The 20,245-nt window shown below is 49.0% G+C and overlaps 1 protein-coding gene across 1 annotated transcript in view; it reads right to left on the reverse strand.

Moving 5' to 3' along the window:
* LOC134752694 (meiosis-specific coiled-coil domain-containing protein MEIOC-like) overlaps positions 1–18,578 on the reverse strand; it is a 40,415-nt gene extending 21,837 nt beyond the window's left edge. The window contains exons 1-5 of the mRNA XM_063688377.1: positions 18,434–18,578; positions 17,144–17,229; positions 14,378–15,405; positions 13,252–13,360; positions 12,287–12,509 (exon numbers count right to left, since the gene is read on the reverse strand). Coding sequence (XP_063544447.1) covers positions 12,287–12,509; positions 13,252–13,360; positions 14,378–15,405; positions 17,144–17,229; positions 18,434–18,499 — 1,512 coding nt within the window. The 5' untranslated portion in view covers positions 18,500–18,578. The remainder of the gene's footprint in view (positions 1–12,286; positions 12,510–13,251; positions 13,361–14,377; positions 15,406–17,143; positions 17,230–18,433) is intronic.
* Positions 18,579–20,245: the final 1,667 nt, after the last annotated feature.

A 20,245-nucleotide genomic window follows, 5' to 3' on the forward strand; every position in this document is an offset into this window, starting at 1 on the left:
AATTGTTGCTAACAACAGCTGAGGCGGTGCATGGAGAAGCCTTTTATGTTCCTTATTAAATAATAATTTTGTGAATCGATGTGTGGACTGTAAAATAATGGGATGTTTTTTCTCGTACGGAAATTCTGAATTGGAAAGACGGCCTCCCACACGCATTAAGTTGTCGTTGTCTAGGAATGGGTTGAATTTTAAGAGCTTACTCTTTTTTGGCAAATTTTGTTTTTTGGCTAATATATCATATTCTGAAAATGATTTGCTCTGACTGAATTTGGTAATCACCTTTAATGAATCATTTAATTCGTCATGATTGAGGTACGTGGACGACGTCGACGCTTCATTTTTTCGGCATTTTTTAATGAAGCGAAGAGCGTAAGCAATAGCACGAATGAGCCGCGAGAGATTCGAGAAACGATTGAAATCTATTAATGGCTCATGAGTTATGTTAACGTGCAATGAAACCTCAACGCGGGTTTCAGGCAGCTCATCGCATTGCTTTGTGATAGGATTAAAGGGCCACTGAGCCACGTCTTGCTGCAAGAAACTGGGACCCGACCACCACAAATCTAACGAGTCTATAACGTTTGCATGCACTCCACGGGAAATTAAGTCCGCTGGGTTTTGGTCTGTTGGAACATGCCTCCAAGTACAACTGCCGGTGATTTCTAAAATGTCCGACACTCGGTTCCGCACAAAGGGTTGCAACCTACTCGGCATCATCTTAAGCCAACCTAACACTATAGTCGAGTCGGTCCAGAATGTCGTGCTTCTGACCTGAGCTCTAAGTGAAGTCATGACCTTGTCATACAGATGAGCACTAACGAGAGCGCCACACAATTCAAGTTTAGGTATAGTCGTCGGTTTAATTGGACTAACTCGACTTTTTGCGATCAATAACCTAACGAACACCTGACCTTCTTTGTCTACACTACGTACGTACACACAAGCGCCGTACGCGCGTTCAGATGCGTCTGAGAAAATGTGTAGATCAAAGGCTATGTGTGAGTTGCAAATGACATGACGAGGGACTCTAATATCATTCAGTGCCGGCAATCCATCCAAGAGTTCTACCCATTGTTTGGTAATCTCTGGAGACAGTTCTTCTTCCCACGTAATCTTTTGAAGCCACAACCGCTGCAGTAGCATCTTCATGGTGATTACGACCGGAGACAAAAGTCCTAACGGATCGAAGATCTGAGCAATCACTGAGAGCATGTCGCGCTTGGTATTTCCTTTGGGAACTAGTTTTCCTATTGGAAAATACAGCTCATCAGACTCAGGATGCCAGCCTAAGCCTAACGTTTTGCTGGGCTCATTTGATCCTATATTCAAATCCACAGAGGATTGAGAGGGTTCACATAGAAGGCGAGGCTCGTTTGACTTCCACTTACGCAGGTTCATTCCTGCTGAAGAAAGTGCTTGATTCACTTTATGGCGAATCTCTTCCACTGCCGTAAGCTCATCTCCTCCTGTCAGCAGGTCGTCTACATAAAAATCGTGAACGATGACTTCTTTGACTTTCTCATCGTCACAATCCAAACCTATTTGTTTGAGACACCTGGTGGCTAGGAAGGGAGCACTGGCTGTCCCATAGGAGACAGTATTGAGCTCGTGCACTAATAGTGGCTTGGTCTCAGAGCTGCGCCAAAGAATTTTTTGAAGGTGGCGGTCGTCAGGGTGCACCCATATCTGACGGTACATTTTCTCCACGTCCGAAGAAATGATGTACCGGTGCTGCCTAAATCTAATAAGAATAGACAGAAGGTCGTCTTGCACAGTGGGTCCGACCATCTGGATGTCATTCAGACTAACACCTGAGGTAGACGGGCTGCTAGCGTCATACACAACACGGAGTTTCGTCGTGGAGCTATTGTCACGCAAAATTCCAAAGTGGGGTATTATATAACCCTTTTCTTCCCCTGAGATCTGCCTACCATGCGACATGTGACCCAAACTTTCATACTCTGCCATGAAATCAGTATATAAACCTTTAAAAGAGGGCTTGGTTTTAATTCTGCGTTCCAATGATAGCATGCAATGCTTTGCGCGTTGAAATGAGTCGCCTAGGACACTTTCGCTTTGTTTTAAAGGAAGCCTGACACAGAATCGTCCGTCGGCTAGCCGCGTAGTATTTTCAACGAAATGTTCTTCGCACATTTTCTCCTCAGGTGAATAATGAGACGACTTATGGCTAACTTCTTCGAGCTGCCAAAACCGCGTTAATTGGGTTTGGATGTCGTCGTTACATTTTAAATCATTATTACCTGTGTGCGAGAGACCAGAAGCAAAAAAACACTGCATACTGGAAGGCAGATGGTCGGTAATTGCCCGACCAGCAACCAAAAAGCCAAAGCGAGTTTCACAGAGCATCGGAAGCTCTAGACCTAGTCTGATGATCTGAGGCTGTGTAGGAAACGAGTCCCAAAACACTTCAGATCCTAAGATTATGTCGACCGGTGCAGGTTTATAAAAGTTTGGATCAGCCAAACAAATGTCGCTTGGGATATTAAGATCCCTCAAATCAATTTGACGACATGGGACGTCATCAGTAAGGGATGGCAGAACGTAACAGTTTACTGTTACTGAATATGTGTCATTTAAAGATTTAATAGGAAGTAGACACATTTCTCCTATTTTAGAAGTCTGTTTATTTATACCAAGAACAGACGTATTAATTTGATTCGTTGGTAAGTTTAATTTCTCACAGAAACCCTGAGATATTAGGCATGCAAAACTACCATTGTCTAACATGGCGCGAGCGACATACTCTTTATTGTTGCTGTCGTAAACCTTTACTAATGCAGTTGCGAGCATACCATGTTTCCCTTGTGCCATTTGCGCCGATAATGTCTGTACAGGAGCGAGCGAGGAATCATATGAAACATTTCCTAAGCCAGAATGAGATGCGACGGGCGCGGCAGGTGATAATTGATTAACAGGAAAAATCGATTTATTATTTTTAGTTAAATTATCCTCCTCGCCGCGGCCGGACGCGCAGTCACCGCTCGATCTAGATTTGCAATCTGTAACATGAACTAACGTGCTATGTTTTCGCTTACATAATTTGCATCCCGGCTTTTTGCAATGATTAGCGTAGTGACCACCGCGTAAACAATTATAGCATACCTTTAAACTCGGTAGCAATTCCAATCGCGCAGCGTTACTTAGGGCGAGAAACTGTAAACAACTAGGTAAATAATGTTCACCGCTGCATTTAGGGCACTTAGCGACAGTGTTCTGTTTTGTATCTTGTACGGACAGGGTTTTAAGTTTCGGAGTGTTTTTGTGAGAAGTGTTACCACGACCGGCAGTGTTATTTGTGGACAGTTCCAACGTTTCTAATAAATCGGAACGATTTCGCATGAATGTTAAAAAGGCTTCCAGAGTAATTGGCTTATCTTTATCTAAGCGACCTTTGTATTCTTCCCATTCCCGGTACGACTTAGCGTCTAACCTATGTGACACAATGTAAATAAGCAACGTATCCCATTGTTTTACTGGTTCGCCGAGCGATTCCAAGGCAAGCAAGTTTTTGTTCAATTGGTCGATCATACGTTTTAACGCAAATGAAGACTCCTTGGTAATTGTTTCGATATTAAAGATTGCTGAAACATGATTTTGTAGCAATAAACGCTTGTTATCGAAACGATCACACAGGAGTTTCCATGCAGTTTGATAATTTTTAGAACAAAATTCGACCGATTTAACAACCACTGCTGCCGACCCCTCCAATGACGATCTCAAATAGTGAAACTTATTTATTTCGTCAATTTCGTCATTTGAATGAATCAGGCTTAGGAATGTGTCGTGGAACTCGAGCCAATTTTCATAAGAGCCTGAAAATTTAGGCAACTGTATGACGGGAAGTTTAACTAGCCTATGATTGCTAGCACTAGAAATACTTGCACGTTCGCTACCCAGTTCTTCTTGCTTTTTATGAAATGAATTTAAAATATCTTGTGCTTTAGCAATTGCACTAAAGTACTGGGTTTCGAACTCAGTTCGCTCAGGTAACTGAATGTCAATGCTTGCCGACAAACATTCTAAGTCTAACTGCACTGCATCGTACTCACTAAATACATTTTCCATTCTACTGATTCGTAACTGCAACTCATTGGCGGCTACTGAGGTAAGTGAAGAACTTTCCAAAGAATTCACGTAGTTTGAGAAGTTAGTTAGCCGGCCCTTGTAACTGCCACGTTTTTTGATTAAATCCTTTTCTTCGGACATTTTGAGAGGCGTGTGTTGTCAACTGAAATGTTATACAATGCTAGATTAACTTAAATGTATAAGAAATGTATGATAGTACAGTTGATGCCTAAGTTAACAGTTTATTTAAGTGTATATTTATTTTATTTACTTAGTTTAAGTTTTAACACCAATAATTGTATCTAAATTTAATGTTTCATAACAATTATTTAATTAGATGCTGGTGAAAACTAACCTATTGTTTTATTTAACACCTACCTATGTCTAATCGTCCAGTTAAATAATGATTTACTAAATTCACAGTTCGTAGATTTATTAGTTAATTAAAAGCCTAGGCAAATATCAGTGAATAACTAATACAAATTAACTAATTACGAAATAAAATTAAAGTGAAATAGTAATCTGACGCGACAAAGGTTAACCTAACTGTTAGGTACATGTGGTTAAGTTAAACAATTAAAATGATACTAACCGTATTAAATCGTATAATTACTACCTGTATGACGAGTGATGGGTGAAAATTAAGAATACTGAAGGCTTAACTCTGTCTTCAAGTCCAGTAATCCCACATGAACACGATCTCAGAATCCTCCTTTCCCAAGTCAGCTTGATCTCTTGCTCTTGTCGGACGAATTTCTTAACTTATTCACTTGTCAGCTCCTTATATTATATAATCTGGATTATTGGCTGTAATGTTCAATCCGGTTCGTTCCAGGACCATGTTTTGGAGTAATACAGGAGTAAAAAATTAATAAACGGCTATAGATCTTAACACACGTGTAATGTCTCTGTCTGACACATACAAGCTAGGAATAAAAAAAGTAAAAAAGCGCCTGCGAGTTTAGCATGGCAAATACATCTAAAAGATTTCTTATGCGTTCCTGTGTTTTATGAAGGTTCCTTAATGTTAAAATTGTTTACTCAATTTACTTATTTATTATTTCATTTAGACAGGCAGCTGACGCTGGTACGTCTAATCTAAATCGTAGTTCGCTTTCACTGTTTTTTATAGCTTGTCAAGTTTGTTTCAGTTCGCGATAACGTGCCGCGTAATAGGCATGGCGTTCAAAGGGCTAAGTAGCATGTAACATTCGACCCCTGGTGGGGCAGGGCGGCAGGCGCGGCACGGGGATGGAGTTGGAGGAGGAGACGGCGCGGCCGGGGTAGGCCAGCGTATCTTAGTATGCTCTCTCAGCATGTCGACCGTCAGCCAGTCGACCCTGGTGGGGCAGGGCGGCAGGCGCGGCCGTGGTAGGCCAGCGTACCTTAGTATGCTCTCTCAGCATGTCGACCGTGAGCCGGTCGACCCTGGTGGGGCAGGGCGGCAGGCGCGGCACGGGGATGGAGTTGGAGGAGGAGACGGCGCGGCCGTGGTAGGCCAGCGTACCTTAGTATGCTCTCTCAGCATGTCGACCTTGAGCCGGTCGACCCTGGTGGGGCAGGGCGGCAGGCGCGGCACGGGGATGGAGTTGGAGGAGGAGACGGCGCGGCCGTGGTAGGCCAGCGTACCTTAGTATGCTCTCTCAGCATGTCGACCGTGAGCCGGTCGACCCTGGTGGGGCAGGGCGGCAGGCGCGGCACGGGGATGGAGTTGGAGGAGGAGACGGCGCGGCCGTGGTAGGCCAGCGTACCTTAGTATGCTCTCTCAGCATGTCGACCTTGAGCCGGTCGACCCTGGTGGGGCAGGGCGGCAGGCGCGGCACGGGGATGGAGTTGGAGGAGGAGACGGCGCGGCCGTGGTAGGCCAGCGTACCTTAGTATGCTCTCTCAGCATGTCGACCGTGAGCCGGTCGACCCTGGTGGGGCAGGGCGGCAGGCGCGGCACGGGGATGGAGTTGGAGGAGGAGACGGCGCGGCCGTGGTAGGCCAGCGTACCTTAGTATGCTCTCTCAGCATGTCGACCGTGAGCCGGTCGACCCTGGTGGGGCAGGGCGGCAGGCGCGGCACGGGGATGGAGTTGGAGGAGGAGACGGCGCGGCCATGGTAGGCCAGCGTACCTTAGTATGCTCTCTCAGCATGTCGACCGTGAGCCGGTCGACCCGGTGGGGCAGGGCGGCAGGCGCGGCACGGGGATGGAGTTGGAGGAGGAGACGGCGCGGCCGTGGTAGGCCAGCGTACCTTAGTATGCTCTCTCAGCATGTCGACCGTGAGCCGGTCGACCCTGGTGGGGCAGGGCGGCAGGCGCGGCACGGGGATGGAGTTGGAGGAGGAGACGGCGCGGCCGTGGTAGGCCAGCGTACCTTAGTATGCTCTCTCAGCATGTCGACCGTGAGCCGGTCGACCCTGGTGGGGCAGGGCGGCAGGCGCGGCACGGGGATGGAGTTGGAGGAGGAGACGGCGCGGCCGTGGTAGGCCAGCGTACCTTAGTATGCTCTCTCAGCATGTCGACCGTGAGCCGGTCGACCCTGGTGGGGCAGGGCGGCAGGCGCGGCACGGGGATGGAGTTGGAGGAGGAGACGGCGCGGCCGTGGTAGGCCAGCGTACCTTAGTATGCTCTCTCAGCATGTCGACCTTGAGCCGGTCGACCCTGGTGGGGCAGGGCGGCAGGCGCGGCACGGGGATGGAGTTGGAGGAGGAGACGGCGCGGCCGTGGTAGGCCAGCGTACCTTAGTATGCTCTCTCAGCATGTCGACCGTGAGCCGGTCGACCCTGGTGGGGCAGGGCGGCAGGCGCGGCACGGGGATGGAGTTGGAGGAGGAGACGGCGCGGCCGTGGTAGGCCAGCGTACCTTAGTATGCTCTCTCAGCATGTCGACCGTGAGCCGGTCGACCCTGGTGGGGCAGGGCGGCAGGCGCGGCACGGGGATGGAGTTGGAGGAGGAGACGGCGCGGCCATGGTAGGCCAGCGTACCTTAGTATGCTCTCTCAGCATGTCGACCGTGAGCCGGTCGACCCGGTGGGGCAGGGCGGCAGGCGCGGCACGGGGATGGAGTTGGAGGAGGAGACGGCGCGGCCGTGGTAGGCCAGCGTACCTTAGTATGCTCTCTCAGCATGTCGACCGTGAGCCGGTCGACCCTGGTGGGGCAGGGCGGCAGGCGCGGCACGGGGATGGAGTTGGAGGAGGAGACGGCGCGGCCGTGGTAGGCCAGCGTACCTTAGTATGCTCTCTCAGCATGTCGACCGTGAGCCGGTCGACCCTGGTGGGGCAGGGCGGCAGGCGCGGCACGGGGATGGAGTTGGAGGAGGAGACGGCGCGGCCATGGTAGGCCAGCGTACCTTAGTATGCTCTCTCAGCATGTCGACCGTGAGCCGGTCGACCCGGTGGGGCAGGGCGGCAGGCGCGGCACGGGGATGGAGTTGGAGGAGGAGACGGCGCGGCCATGGTAGGCCAGCGTACCTTAGTATGCTCTCTCAGCATGTCGACCGTGAGCCGGTCGACCCGGTGGGGCAGGGCGGCAGGCGCGGCACGGGGATGGAGTTGGAGGAGGAGACGGCGCGGCCGTGGTAGGCCAGCGTACCTTAGTATGCTCTCTCAGCATGTCGACCGTCAGCCGGTCGACCCTGGTGGGGCAGGGCGGCAGGCGCGGCACGGGGATGGAGTTGGAGGAGACGGCGCGGCCGTGGTAGGCCAGCGTACCTTAGTATGCTCTCTCAGCATGTCGACCGTGAGCCGGTCGACCCTGGTGGGGCAGGGCGGCAGGCGCGGCACGGGGATGGAGTTGGAGGAGGAGACGGCGCGGCCGTGGTAGGCCAGCGTACCTTAGTATGCTCTCTCAGCATGTCGACCTTGAGCCGGTCGACCCTGGTGGGGCAGGGCGGCAGGCGCGGCACGGGGATGGAGTTGGAGGAGGAGACGGCGCGGCCGTGGTAGGCCAGCGTACCTTAGTATGCTCTCTCAGCATGTCGACCGTGAGCCGGTCGACCCTGGTGGGGCAGGGCGGCAGGCGCGGCACGGGGATGGAGTTGGAGGAGGAGACGGCGCGGCCGTGGTAGGCCAGCGTACCTTAGTATGCTCTCTCAGCATGTCGACCGTGAGCCGGTCGACCCTGGTGGGGCAGGGCGGCAGGCGCGGCACGGGGATGGAGTTGGAGGAGGAGACGGCGCGGCCATGGTAGGCCAGCGTACCTTAGTATGCTCTCTCAGCATGTCGACCGTGAGCCGGTCGACCCGGTGGGGCAGGGCGGCAGGCGCGGCACGGGGATGGAGTTGGAGGAGGAGACGGCGCGGCCGTGGTAGGCCAGCGTACCTTAGTATGCTCTCTCAGCATGTCGACCGTGAGCCGGTCGACCCTGGTGGGGCAGGGCGGCAGGCGCGGCACGGGGATGGAGTTGGAGGAGGAGACGGCGCGGCCGTGGTAGGCCAGCGTACCTTAGTATGCTCTCTCAGCATGTCGACCGTGAGCCGGTCGACCCTGGTGGGGCAGGGCGGCAGGCGCGGCACGGGGATGGAGTTGGAGGAGGAGACGGCGCGGCCATGGTAGGCCAGCGTACCTTAGTATGCTCTCTCAGCATGTCGACCGTGAGCCGGTCGACCCGGTGGGGCAGGGCGGCAGGCGCGGCACGGGGATGGAGTTGGAGGAGGAGACGGCGCGGCCATGGTAGGCCAGCGTACCTTAGTATGCTCTCTCAGCATGTCGACCGTGAGCCGGTCGACCCGGTGGGGCAGGGCGGCAGGCGCGGCACGGGGATGGAGTTGGAGGAGGAGACGGCGCGGCCGTGGTAGGCCAGCGTACCTTAGTATGCTCTCTCAGCATGTCGACCGTCAGCCGGTCGACCCTGGTGGGGCAGGGCGGCAGGCGCGGCACGGGGATGGAGTTGGAGGAGACGGCGCGGCCGTGGTAGGCCAGCGTACCTTAGTATGCTCTCTCAGCATGTCGACCGTGAGCCGGTCGACCCTGGTGGGGCAGGGCGGCAGGCGCGGCACGGGGATGGAGTTGGAGGAGGAGACGGCGCGGCCGTGGTAGGCCAGCGTACCTTAGTATGCTCTCTCAGCATGTCGACCTTGAGCCGGTCGACCCTGGTGGGGCAGGGCGGCAGGCGCGGCACGGGGATGGAGTTGGAGGAGGAGACGGCGCGGCCGTGGTAGGCCAGCGTACCTTAGTATGCTCTCTCAGCATGTCGACCGTGAGCCGGTCGACCCTGGTGGGGCAGGGCGGCAGGCGCGGCACGGGGATGGAGTTGGAGGAGGAGACGGCGCGGCCGTGGTAGGCCAGCGTACCTTAGTATGCTCTCTCAGCATGTCGACCTTGAGCCGGTCGACCCTGGTGGGGCAGGGCGGCAGGCGCGGCACGGGGATGGAGTTGGAGGAGGAGACGGCGCGGCCGTGGTAGGCCAGCGTACCTTAGTATGCTCTCTCAGCATGTCGACCTTGAGCCGGTCGACCCTGGTGGGGCAGGGCGGCAGGCGCGGCACGGGGATGGAGTTGGAGGAGGAGACGGCGCGGCCGTGGTAGGCCAGCGTACCTTAGTATGCTCTCTCAGCATGTCGACCGTGAGCCGGTCGACCCTGGTGGGGCAGGGCGGCAGGCGCGGCACGGGGATGGAGTTGGAGGAGGAGACGGCGCGGCCATGGTAGGCCAGCGTACCTTAGTATGCTCTCTCAGCATGTCGACCGTGAGCCGGTCGACCCGGTGGGGCAGGGCGGCAGGCGCGGCAAGGGGATGGAGTTGGAGGAGGAGACGGCGCGGCCGTGGTAGGCCAGCGTACCTTAGTATGCTCTCTCAGCATGTCGACCGTGAGCCGGTCGACCCTGGTGGGGCAGGGCGGCAGGCGCGGCACGGGGATGGAGTTGGAGGAGGAGACGGCGCGGCCGTGGTAGGCCAGCGTACCTTAGTATGCTCTCTCAGCATGTCGACCGTGAGCCGGTCGACCCTGGTGGGGCAGGGCGGCAGGCGCGGCACGGGGATGGAGTTGGAGGAGGAGACGGCGCGGCCATGGTAGGCCAGCGTACCTTAGTATGCTCTCTCAGCATGTCGACCGTGAGCCGGTCGACCCGGTGGGGCAGGGCGGCAGGCGCGGCACGGGGATGGAGTTGGAGGAGGAGACGGCGCGGCCGTGGTAGGCCAGCGTACCTTAGTATGCTCTCTCAGCATGTCGACCGTGAGCCGGTTGACCCTGGTGGGGCAGGGCGGCAGGCGCGGCACGGGGATGGAGTTGGAGGAGGAGACGGCGCGGCCGTGGTAGGCCAGCGTACCTTAGTATGCTCTCTCAGCATGTCGACCGTGAGCCGGTCGACCCTGGTGGGGCAGGGCGGCAGGCGCGGCACGGGGATGGAGTTGGAGGAGGAGACGGCGCGGCCATGGTAGGCCAGCGTACCTTAGTATGCTCTCTCAGCATGTCGACCGTGAGCCGGTCGACCCGGTGAGGCAGGGCGGCAGGCGCGGCACGGGGATGGAGTTGGAGGAGGAGACGGCGCGGCCGTGGTAGGCCAGCGTACCTTAGTATGCTCTCTCAGCATGTCGACCGTGAGCCGGTCGACCCTGGTGGGGCAGGGCGGCAGGCGCGGCACGGGGATGGAGTTGGAGGAGGAGACGGCGCGGCCGTGGTAGGCCAGCGTACCTTAGTATGCTCTCTCAGCATGTCGACCGTGAGCCGGTCGACCCTGGTGGGGCAGGGCGGCAGGCGCGGCACGGGGATGGAGTTGGAGGAGGAGACGGCGCGGCCGTGGTAGGCCAGCGTACCTTAGTATGCTCTCTCAGCATGTCGACCTTGAGCCGGTCGACCCTGGTGGGGCAGGGCGGCAGGCGCGGCACGGGGATGGAGTTGGAGGAGGAGACGGCGCGGCCGTGGTAGGCCAGCGTACCTTAGTATGCTCTCTCAGCATGTCGACCGTGACCCGGTCGACCCTGGTGGGGCAGGGCGGCAGGCGCGGCACGGGGATGGAGTTGGAGGAGGAGACGGCGCGGCCATGGTAGGCCAGCGTACCTTAGTATGGTCTCTCAGCATGTCGACCGTGAGCCGGTCGACCCGGTGGGGCAGGGCGGCAGGCGCGGCACGGGGATGGAGTTGGAGGAGGAGACGGCGCGGCCGTGGTAGGCCAGCGTACCTTAGTATGCTCTCTCAGCATGTCGACCGTGAGCCGGTCGACCCTGGTGGGGCAGGGCGGCAGGCGCGGCACGGGGATGGAGTTGGAGGAGGAGACGGCGCGGCCGTGGTAGGCCAGCGTACCTTAGTATGCTCTCTCAGCATGTCGACCGTGAGCCGGTCGACCCTGGTGGGGCAGGGCGGCAGGCGCGGCACGGGGATGGAGTTGGAGGAGGAGACGGCGCGGCCGTGGTAGGCCAGCGTACCTTAGTATGCTCTCTCAGCATGTCGACCGTGAGCCGGTCGACCCTGGTGGGGCAGGGCGGCAGGCGCGGCACGGGGATGGAGTTGGAGGAGGAGACGGCGCGGCCGTGGTAGGCCAGCGTACCTTAGTATGCTCTCTCAGCATGTCGACCTTGAGCCGGTCGACCCTGGTGGGGCAGGGCGGCAGGCGCGGCACGGGGATGGAGTTGGAGGAGGAGACGGCGCGGCCGTGGTAGGCCAGCGTACCTTAGTATGCTCTCTCAGCATGTCGACCGTGAGCCGGTCGACCCTGGTGGGGCAGGGCGGCAGGCGCGGCACGGGGATGGAGTTGGAGGAGGAGACGGCGCGGCCGTGGTAGGCCAGCGTACCTTAGTATGCTCTCTCAGCATGTCGACCGTGAGCCGGTCGACCCTGGTGGGGCAGGGCGGCAGGCGCGGCTAGGGGATGGAGTTGGAGGAGGAGACGGCGCGGCCGTGGTAGGCCAGCGTACCTTAGTATGCTCTCTCAGCATGTCGACCGTGAGCCGGTCGACCCTGGTGGGGCAGGGCGGCAGGCGCGGCACGGGGATGGAGTTGGAGGAGGAGACGGCGCGGCCGTGGTAGGCCAGCGTACCTTAGTATGCTCTCTCAGCATGTCGACCGTGAGCCGGTCGACCCTGGTGGGGCAGGGCGGCAGGCGCGGCTAGGGGATGGAGTTGGAGGAGGAGACGGCGCGGCCGTGGTAGGCCAGCGTACCTTAGTATGCTCTCTCAGCATGTCGACCGTGAGCCGGTCGACCCTGGTGGGGCAGGGCGGCAGGCGCGGCACGGGGATGGAGTTGGAGGAGGAGACGGCGCGGCCGTGGTAGGCCAGCGTACCTTAGTATGCTCTCTCAGCATGTCGACCGTGAGCCGGTCGACCCTGGTGGGGCAGGGCGGCAGGCGCGGCACGGGGATGGAGTTGGAGGAGGAGACGGCGCGGCCGGGGTAGGCCAGCGCTAGACGCGCCTCAGTGCGCTTGCGCTCGCGCTCCAGCTGGCGCCACTGCTCGTAGCACGCGTCCAGGCGCGCGTGCAGGATGCCCGACGATGTCGCACAGCCTCTGGAAATAACCGGGATGGATGGTGATATTTAGACTACAACTTTAAGAGAGGAGTAAAGCCAAGAAATTAGAAAGGGGACAAAAATATGGCACCGCGCTAAACTTGGGACGGAAGAAACTGCCATCGTGCGAGTTTTTACCTTTTACTATCTCAATTACTCTGAAACTATACTATTTATTTATTTATTATTTCCGGCAGGCAGTTATGACGACTGACGATGATATTGTTTAAATTTTCCTTGTCAGATCCCTCGACAATATCACTAAGTAGCTATTTTATACTAAATTTATACTGCTATGGTATGCAGGGTAACTATATACAACTGAAAAGAAATGAAAATTAGACATGTTTTCGTGATTATTTTCTATCGAGCCAACCTATGAAGGTTTTGGTTGGAGTATGCCCTTACAAATAGTCTAGTATCCGTGTGAATTTTTTGATTGTATTTGCCCTTGATTAAAACATGTAAAAATATAAAAACTACAATTTTGCGTTAGCCTCCTCTGCACATTTCATTGTGGGGTAGGTGGCGCTATTAGCCGCTGTAAGGCTCGAAATATTTTGACAAAACATTTGCGACTGGGTCACTCAAATAAGTTTATGTCTGAAGTCTGCATGATGTTTTAATTATTTTTTATTTCTAATTAATGTATTTTTACCTCTCATTTTCTGATCTGTGAAAGTGTCGCTGAATAAACTGTCAATTAATAGTTGTGTCATTAAAAATAGTCATAAACTAACCTGATGTTCCTCATAGCGTAGAATGGCGCTAGAAGAGGTAAATCCATCATTGGTGATGGCAACACTGGCGGTGGTACAGGAGGACTAGGCCCCAGCAACGCTCCTAAACCTGAAAATATTATAATAAACTTTGTAAAACAGGGACGTGGAAAAGTTTTATTAAACATATTTTATCCAAATAAACTTGTTTTTACAGATGACGACAATGAGATCGAATTTTTTGTCACCTGTAAAAAAACTGAAAGAAGTTCCTTATCTTATTAGCCTAAATTCCATGAGATATTGGTTCATTACATAATAAATGAAATTACAGAAGTCCTGAGGTCACTTACTGGCTCCATCGCCATTCAGACCAGGAGTAGCGTAATAAGAAAAAAACCAGCCAAGTGCGAGTCGGACTCGCGTTCCAAGGGTTCCGTATATTACACAATTTAAACAATGTATTTTGTATGTGAAACGTGAGTGAAATGTCTTTAAAAAACCCATAGGGGTCGGATCAAAAACTAAGTAATTAAGTCCGACTCACGATTTCTAATAGGTTTTCCTGTAATCTATAGGTAAATATCTATTTTGTTTATTTTTTTCAAAAATGGTCATTTTTTGCATATTTTCTTGAATAACTTCTAAATTATTTATCCTAAAATTGTAAAAAATATATATTTGAGATTCTCACAATGAGCTCTTTCATTTGATATATAACACGATATAGTCTGAAAAACTTTTTTTTTTTTCCATTTACCCCCCAAAAGTGGCCCCCATGTTTAAAATTCATTTGTTTGCGTTACATGCCCGTATTTGGGTCACAAACGTACATATGTATACCAAATTTCAAATCAATTGGTCCATTAGTTTCGGAGAAAATAGGCTGTAACAGACAGACAGACGGACAGACAGACAGACAGACAGACGCACGAGTGATCCTATAAGGGTTCCGTTTTTTCCTTTTGAGGTACGGAACCCTAAAAAGGAAGAATAAAATAGCCTTTGTAGTCACAGCCACAGCACAACAAAAGGTCAAGCGAATAATTTACTACAGCAATCAATTTCTTTAAATCACTGTATCCAGTCATTTCAATTAAGTCAAAATTGAAATTACAACAACCCAGAAGAAAAATAGAATACTTACCAAGATTAAAAGGTGTGTTTTCGTGCAAGAAAGACACGTCTACATTTAATTGGTTAGGAGGCGGCCGGTTCCTCATGAGTATATTCATCTGCCGGGCCAGCTCCTGCTGCCTCATCATGGCCTGCTGTGCATTGTTCTGGCCTTCAAAGTTTCCCCTCTGATCCATATTGCCCTGAAAATTCTCTCTAGGCATCATGTGATTCTGCCTCTGCATAAAATCGTTTTGATGAAACCCATTAGGCTTATAATTTGGTGGTGTGTCCTGAAAATCAAAGTTCTGTGGCGGGCGGTCTCCCATCTGCTTCATCATTTCGTTTAAGTAGAAATTGTTTTCGCCATTAAATTTTGGTGGTTGCTGGAAGTTTCTATTGAACAACATCTTATTTCTTTCATCTTGCATTTTATTGAATTCCTCATTATGGTAGTGGCCATTTTCCATTTGTCCTTTAAAGTCCATTGGTACATCTGGTGAGCGGTCTAATGTAACGTTTATGTTTAGCTGGTTTAAATAAGCTAGTAGGTCTGCAGGCTCTTGGTTCTGCTCTTTGGCATAATTGTCAAATTTATTGGGGTACCTTTGAGCATAGTCCATGTTTGTGAAATTATTATCTAAATTCAGACTGTTTGGTCTAAAGTTGTTACTGTACATATTTGTTTCTGGCAGGGAATTCCTTTGGTTAGGTTCAAAGAAATTATAGTATTTATTATCATATTTGTTAGGGCTGGTAAATTGTGCGCCGCCAATTTCTTGAGCTGCTAACCTTAGTAAATTCAGCTGTTCTTGTGACACTTCTGAATCCCCCACAGGGTCCATGAGAAGCTGTTCTTGTGGGTAGTTAACATAACCATTTCCAAACCCATTTTGTGTGTTGTAGTTGAAGCCATGTTGTTCAGTCTGGGTATTTTGAGCGTAGTTAAATGGATCTTGGAAGTTAAACGAGGGTGGAATAAAAGATGTTGTAGAATCATTTTTAGAATATTGTGCGCTTGTAGCTTTACTTAGCGTTTTTTCCTGTGGTTGTATAGAGCTGTAATGTAATATAATAAAACATTAAGAATGGTTCTCTGCCTTTTCGCCGAAAATTGTATTGCAAAATTTCACTTGGCAACCTATTCGCCAAAGTTTCATTTGGCCGAATTTCATTTCGCAACTTTACATAATCCAACCTAACCTAACCCAACCTAGTACGTCATTTTCATTTCCCAACTATGGGGTTGGGAAATGAAATGGTTGCGAAATAATTATTTGGTAACGATTGGTTTGTCAAATGAAACTTTGGCGAAAAGTTGGTTGCCAAGTGAAATTCGGCAATACAATTTTCGCCAAAAAGGGAGTACAGCATTAAGGGTTACGTGATTACAAGCAAATACTATTTTATATTGCCTGACATTACACAACCTGTTTGCCAACCTTGCCCGTTTTCTAGACAGGCTCTGGACAGGGACTCCTGGAGGAATATGAGAGAGGCGTATGCCAAGAGCAACCAGACAAGACGTCTGTGGAGAAAGGCTAGCAGTAAGTAAGTATATGCCAGCACATGGAGATGGTTTAGAAAGGTTATTAAAAAAAAACCTTGAAATACTTGACTTAGGGATTATGCATGCTCTCTTTCCGGGATATATTATATTAACATGCCTGGTACCAGCTCAGTAAGAGTTAGAATCATTGAGATATCAATTTAAATGTATCTTGTCAAAAAAGTGCCGGTCGTTTTTCAAGACAGGCGTCGCTTAATGACATAATCCGTCGGTCTCATGCCACCATCAATGTACCCACTCTTCTTGAGCCGACTGGCATTATCAGGGATGATGGCAAGAGGCCCGATGGGGTGTCCTTGGTTCCTTAAAGCTTGGGATGGATGTTGGTGTGGGATGCTACCTGCGTAGACACACTGGCAGCGTCCCACCCCTAACGGACTAATGTAAAAGCGGCCGGAGCGGCGGAAAGCGCCGAAATTTTAAAACGTAATACATATAAGAGCCTCGGTAGAGAGTATCATTTTGTTCCATTTAGAGTTGAAACTCTAGAGTTTCCATGTGAGTGTCCATGGGGTCCCAGCGCGCACAAGTTGTTTGCAGAAATCGCGAAGCGTCTGGTTGACGTAGCTGGTGACCGAAGAGCTGGCGGCTTCCTCGCACAACGTATCAGCATTGCAATACAGCGAGGAAATGCCGCCAGCATCCTTGGTACAATGCCTCAAGAGCCTATTTTAGATTTAAGCTAGTTATTAATTTCGTTTACGTAGTACCACTGTATATATCTTGTATGTAAATAAAGAGTTTATTCATTTAAATGTAAGTTTTAAAAATAAAATCCCAGGAGCTTATACACTCCAGCAGTTTGAATGAATGATACTGATTGGACTAAGGGTTGGTACGGCACCAAACCGGGACATGGGACACCTTTTGGGAAGTTTCATAGTGCTCTGCCAAGTGAGGTTGATCAGTCTACCAAGTATGGTTGGTGCAACTGGCCCTAATATGTGCCATTTTCAACCAAAAGGGTACTTATTGTCGGTGGTTAATAAGGCGCTATTTCCATATAGCTTCAATTCGAAATCAACCTTATCGACAAGCGACAAGGTGGTACCTTTTGGTTGAAAACGTCACATATGTTGTCCTTTAAGATATAATAATAATTCTACAACACAGTGAAAAAGGCTGCTCCTTTTACACTTGTCTGGAGAATTTTACCCTTTTCAAAATGTGTAAACAAGGATAATCAATAGTTTATTAGAAATAGAAATGACAAATCTGATAACTTACCTGCTCCCTTCTGAGGGTCCGGTTTCATCAAGGATCTTTGTGATGAGATCTCGGACCATTGAGTTTTCTTCCATAATGCGTTCCGACTGTAGAGTAATACATAATAATTTATTGATTGCACCTAAGAATTAACTATTGATTGTTACTCGAATTCCTAACAGGATGGGAGAATGCACTTAAATTAACAGTGGGCTGGAACTGAAAAGATTTAAAGCTTTAAGCTTTGCCAAGAAGTATAATGAATAAAGATATATACTCTAATTCAGATTAAAAGGGCTTATAGATAGACACATGGAATTCTAATTACAGTGGTGTCCTTTAACACATTCACTGTCAGCAAGTTCACTAGGCGGGTTCTCTATTTGTAGTCGCTTTTTGCTACATATATGGATTTGCCCATGTTATACACTACACGCGGGCACTGAGTTGTGTCAACTCTGAAAAACATACTGTGTATCTGTGTTTGCAACCTAATGCAAATTCCTTGCTTTAGTGCAATTAGATTTTTGGTAGTTCTTACTTCAGTCAATTTTTTTTAACCATTTGTTAAATTTGCTAATACCTATTAATAAATTATAAACATACATATAATACTGCTTGGCCTACTTTGAATGAGATGATCTGGTAAAGTATTGGTTTATAAAAAAGAGGGTATTTAATTTTTGTTCTATCTACTTACAGAAAAATAAATGCAGACAAACAAATTGTTGATTAAAAGTCACTATCACAACAGGAAAACAGTGAATATTATTGTAGGTAACAAAGTTATCTATTAGTTTAAATGCATTGTACTCAGTGATTATGTGATCTGTTTGTAACCCCAAATTCACAGACAGATCAAGGAAGAATTGCCAAAAAGTGGAAACTACTACACAAGACAAGTATTATGAAATAAGTTCTTATAAGAATCTAATACAAATCTCAAACAAGTTTAAACAAACTTGAGTAAGATCCCGTAATATCTGTTGGATTATTGGCAGAACCCTGTAATTTTGTCCTCTAACGTACAAACTACATAATTCTAAAAATATTGTGTGCATTCTTTACTTGTCATCTTTCACCTCAAGGCTCTAATCGCGACGTGTTTCGGGGCCAACAATCACTACTCCACTCCAAGATCTTTACACTTGTAAACCCTTGCTATTATTTGCTTTTATGACCAAAACATACATATTACATTTTGAAACAAGACCTTTACATTTTTCCCGGATTTTGGGTCAGATTGACAGCTGAATTTGGGTATGTAAAACACCCACCAATAGGTCACTTACTGAACACACCATCACTTACCTGATCTGTTTCATTTTCGACAGCTTTATACGCATTACTTATGTGACATAAATCACTGAAGGCCATTTAAATTAAAAATTATTTCTTGCCACGGCACATACGAGCTGCTAAGCCATTTTTTTCATTGACCTACATGTGTATAAATACGTACGTATTGCTCACTGAATAGTGTTGGTGTTGCTGTCACACAGCCAACTTCTCGCGGAGATTTGTTTTGTTTTGATTTGCGATATAACAGAATACTTAAATTTCAATGAATATTTTTCTATATTTAACAATTTATTAAATTATTACAAAATACTTTTCTACAATTCGCGCGCTTTTAATGTTTATTTTTCTTTAAAATTTTTTTACTATGTCTACCACATTATTAATGGCCATACACATAGCTCATTTTGAATATTTTCTGAATAGCATCGAGTTGTATTAAAATAAGGATTTTAAGAAAACGTTAAGCTGACTGGGAGAAATAATATAAAATAAAAATAGTACAGTATTTTGCTGCACATTACAATGTGCAGCTAAGGATGGTATTCCATCTGTCCAATATCTTGGTCTAATGTCTATTTGCGTCTCATATTTTGCCTAATGAGAGAGTGAGACGCAATGCACATTGGACAAAGAAATTGGACAGATTCAGATTCAGATATTTATTAATAAAATTTAGTACAGGTGGAACAAAGAGAATATAATCACTATGAGGTGGAATATCACCCTAAAAATCATGCTTATTTTTTGCCCGAGGAACTGGCAACACAAGTTAGGCGTTTTTAATAGAGTTGGTAGATAATGAATAAAACGCCTCTATACTAATTACAGCGCCACCTTAACTTTCTTTGTAGTACTACGACTACTACGCGAACTCAATACCTCAAGCCATGGTGTGCCGTCACGAGATGGTGCTAAAAGCTTTGGTAAAAAAAGTTCAACAACTCAGGCTCTTTCTAGTTTCCCACTTACATCCAGTTTTTTGATGGTACGGTTTTTTGCAGGATCCTGTTTTAGTAATATTGGCAGTGCCGGATTAACCAATAAGCAAAATAAGCACGTGCTTTATTAGGGCACCACGTTTAGGGGGGCACCAAAATGCCAGGTTGAAAAAGGTGAACAAATTTTATAACGTACACACGCATAGTTTTTACACGTTTTTTTTGGGCTTAAATAATGGCGCGTAATTCTTTGAGAAACAATCCGAAATTCACAACGCTTTAATAACAAGTAACCACCCGTCTCGCTGGGCCGAGTTAAACTACCACTTCAAGTCTGAGCTCCAATTACGCACAGTTGGTATGAATCTCGAGGTTATGTTATACTGGATATATTAAATACGAGTAAAACCTGACCAGAAATATATGATCATGCGCCATGTTGCGGAATCTCATTGGAACTAATTTCTTACACTGGCAATAATTTTAATGATAGGTTGTCACTGTTGTCAGTGTCATTGTGGCGGTTAACTTGAATAATGCTTAAGTGTTGAATATTAAATAATAAATGACAAAAATGCCCAAAACTATACATAGTCCGAAACGGAACATTGTTAATAATGTAAATAAGAAACTGCTGGAAAATAACAGTTCGGGAAATTAAACTATTTCGCTACGAAACATTTCCAAATTACCATCAGGGCTGACAGGTAAACAAATCAAAATGTCATTATAGTCTGGTTATTACGACTTAGTTATTGTAGTGTTATGTTATACAAGCGAGGAAACACAGTAACAAAAATGAATTTGAGTTAGAAAAATATTTACTATGGGTATATTTACTTTAATATTTATTTGGAGACGATCAATCTTATTAATTGACAAT

This window comes from Cydia strobilella, chromosome 2, assembly GCF_947568885.1.
Source record: "Cydia strobilella chromosome 2, ilCydStro3.1, whole genome shotgun sequence".
NCBI lineage: Eukaryota > Metazoa > Arthropoda > Insecta > Lepidoptera > Tortricidae > Cydia > Cydia strobilella.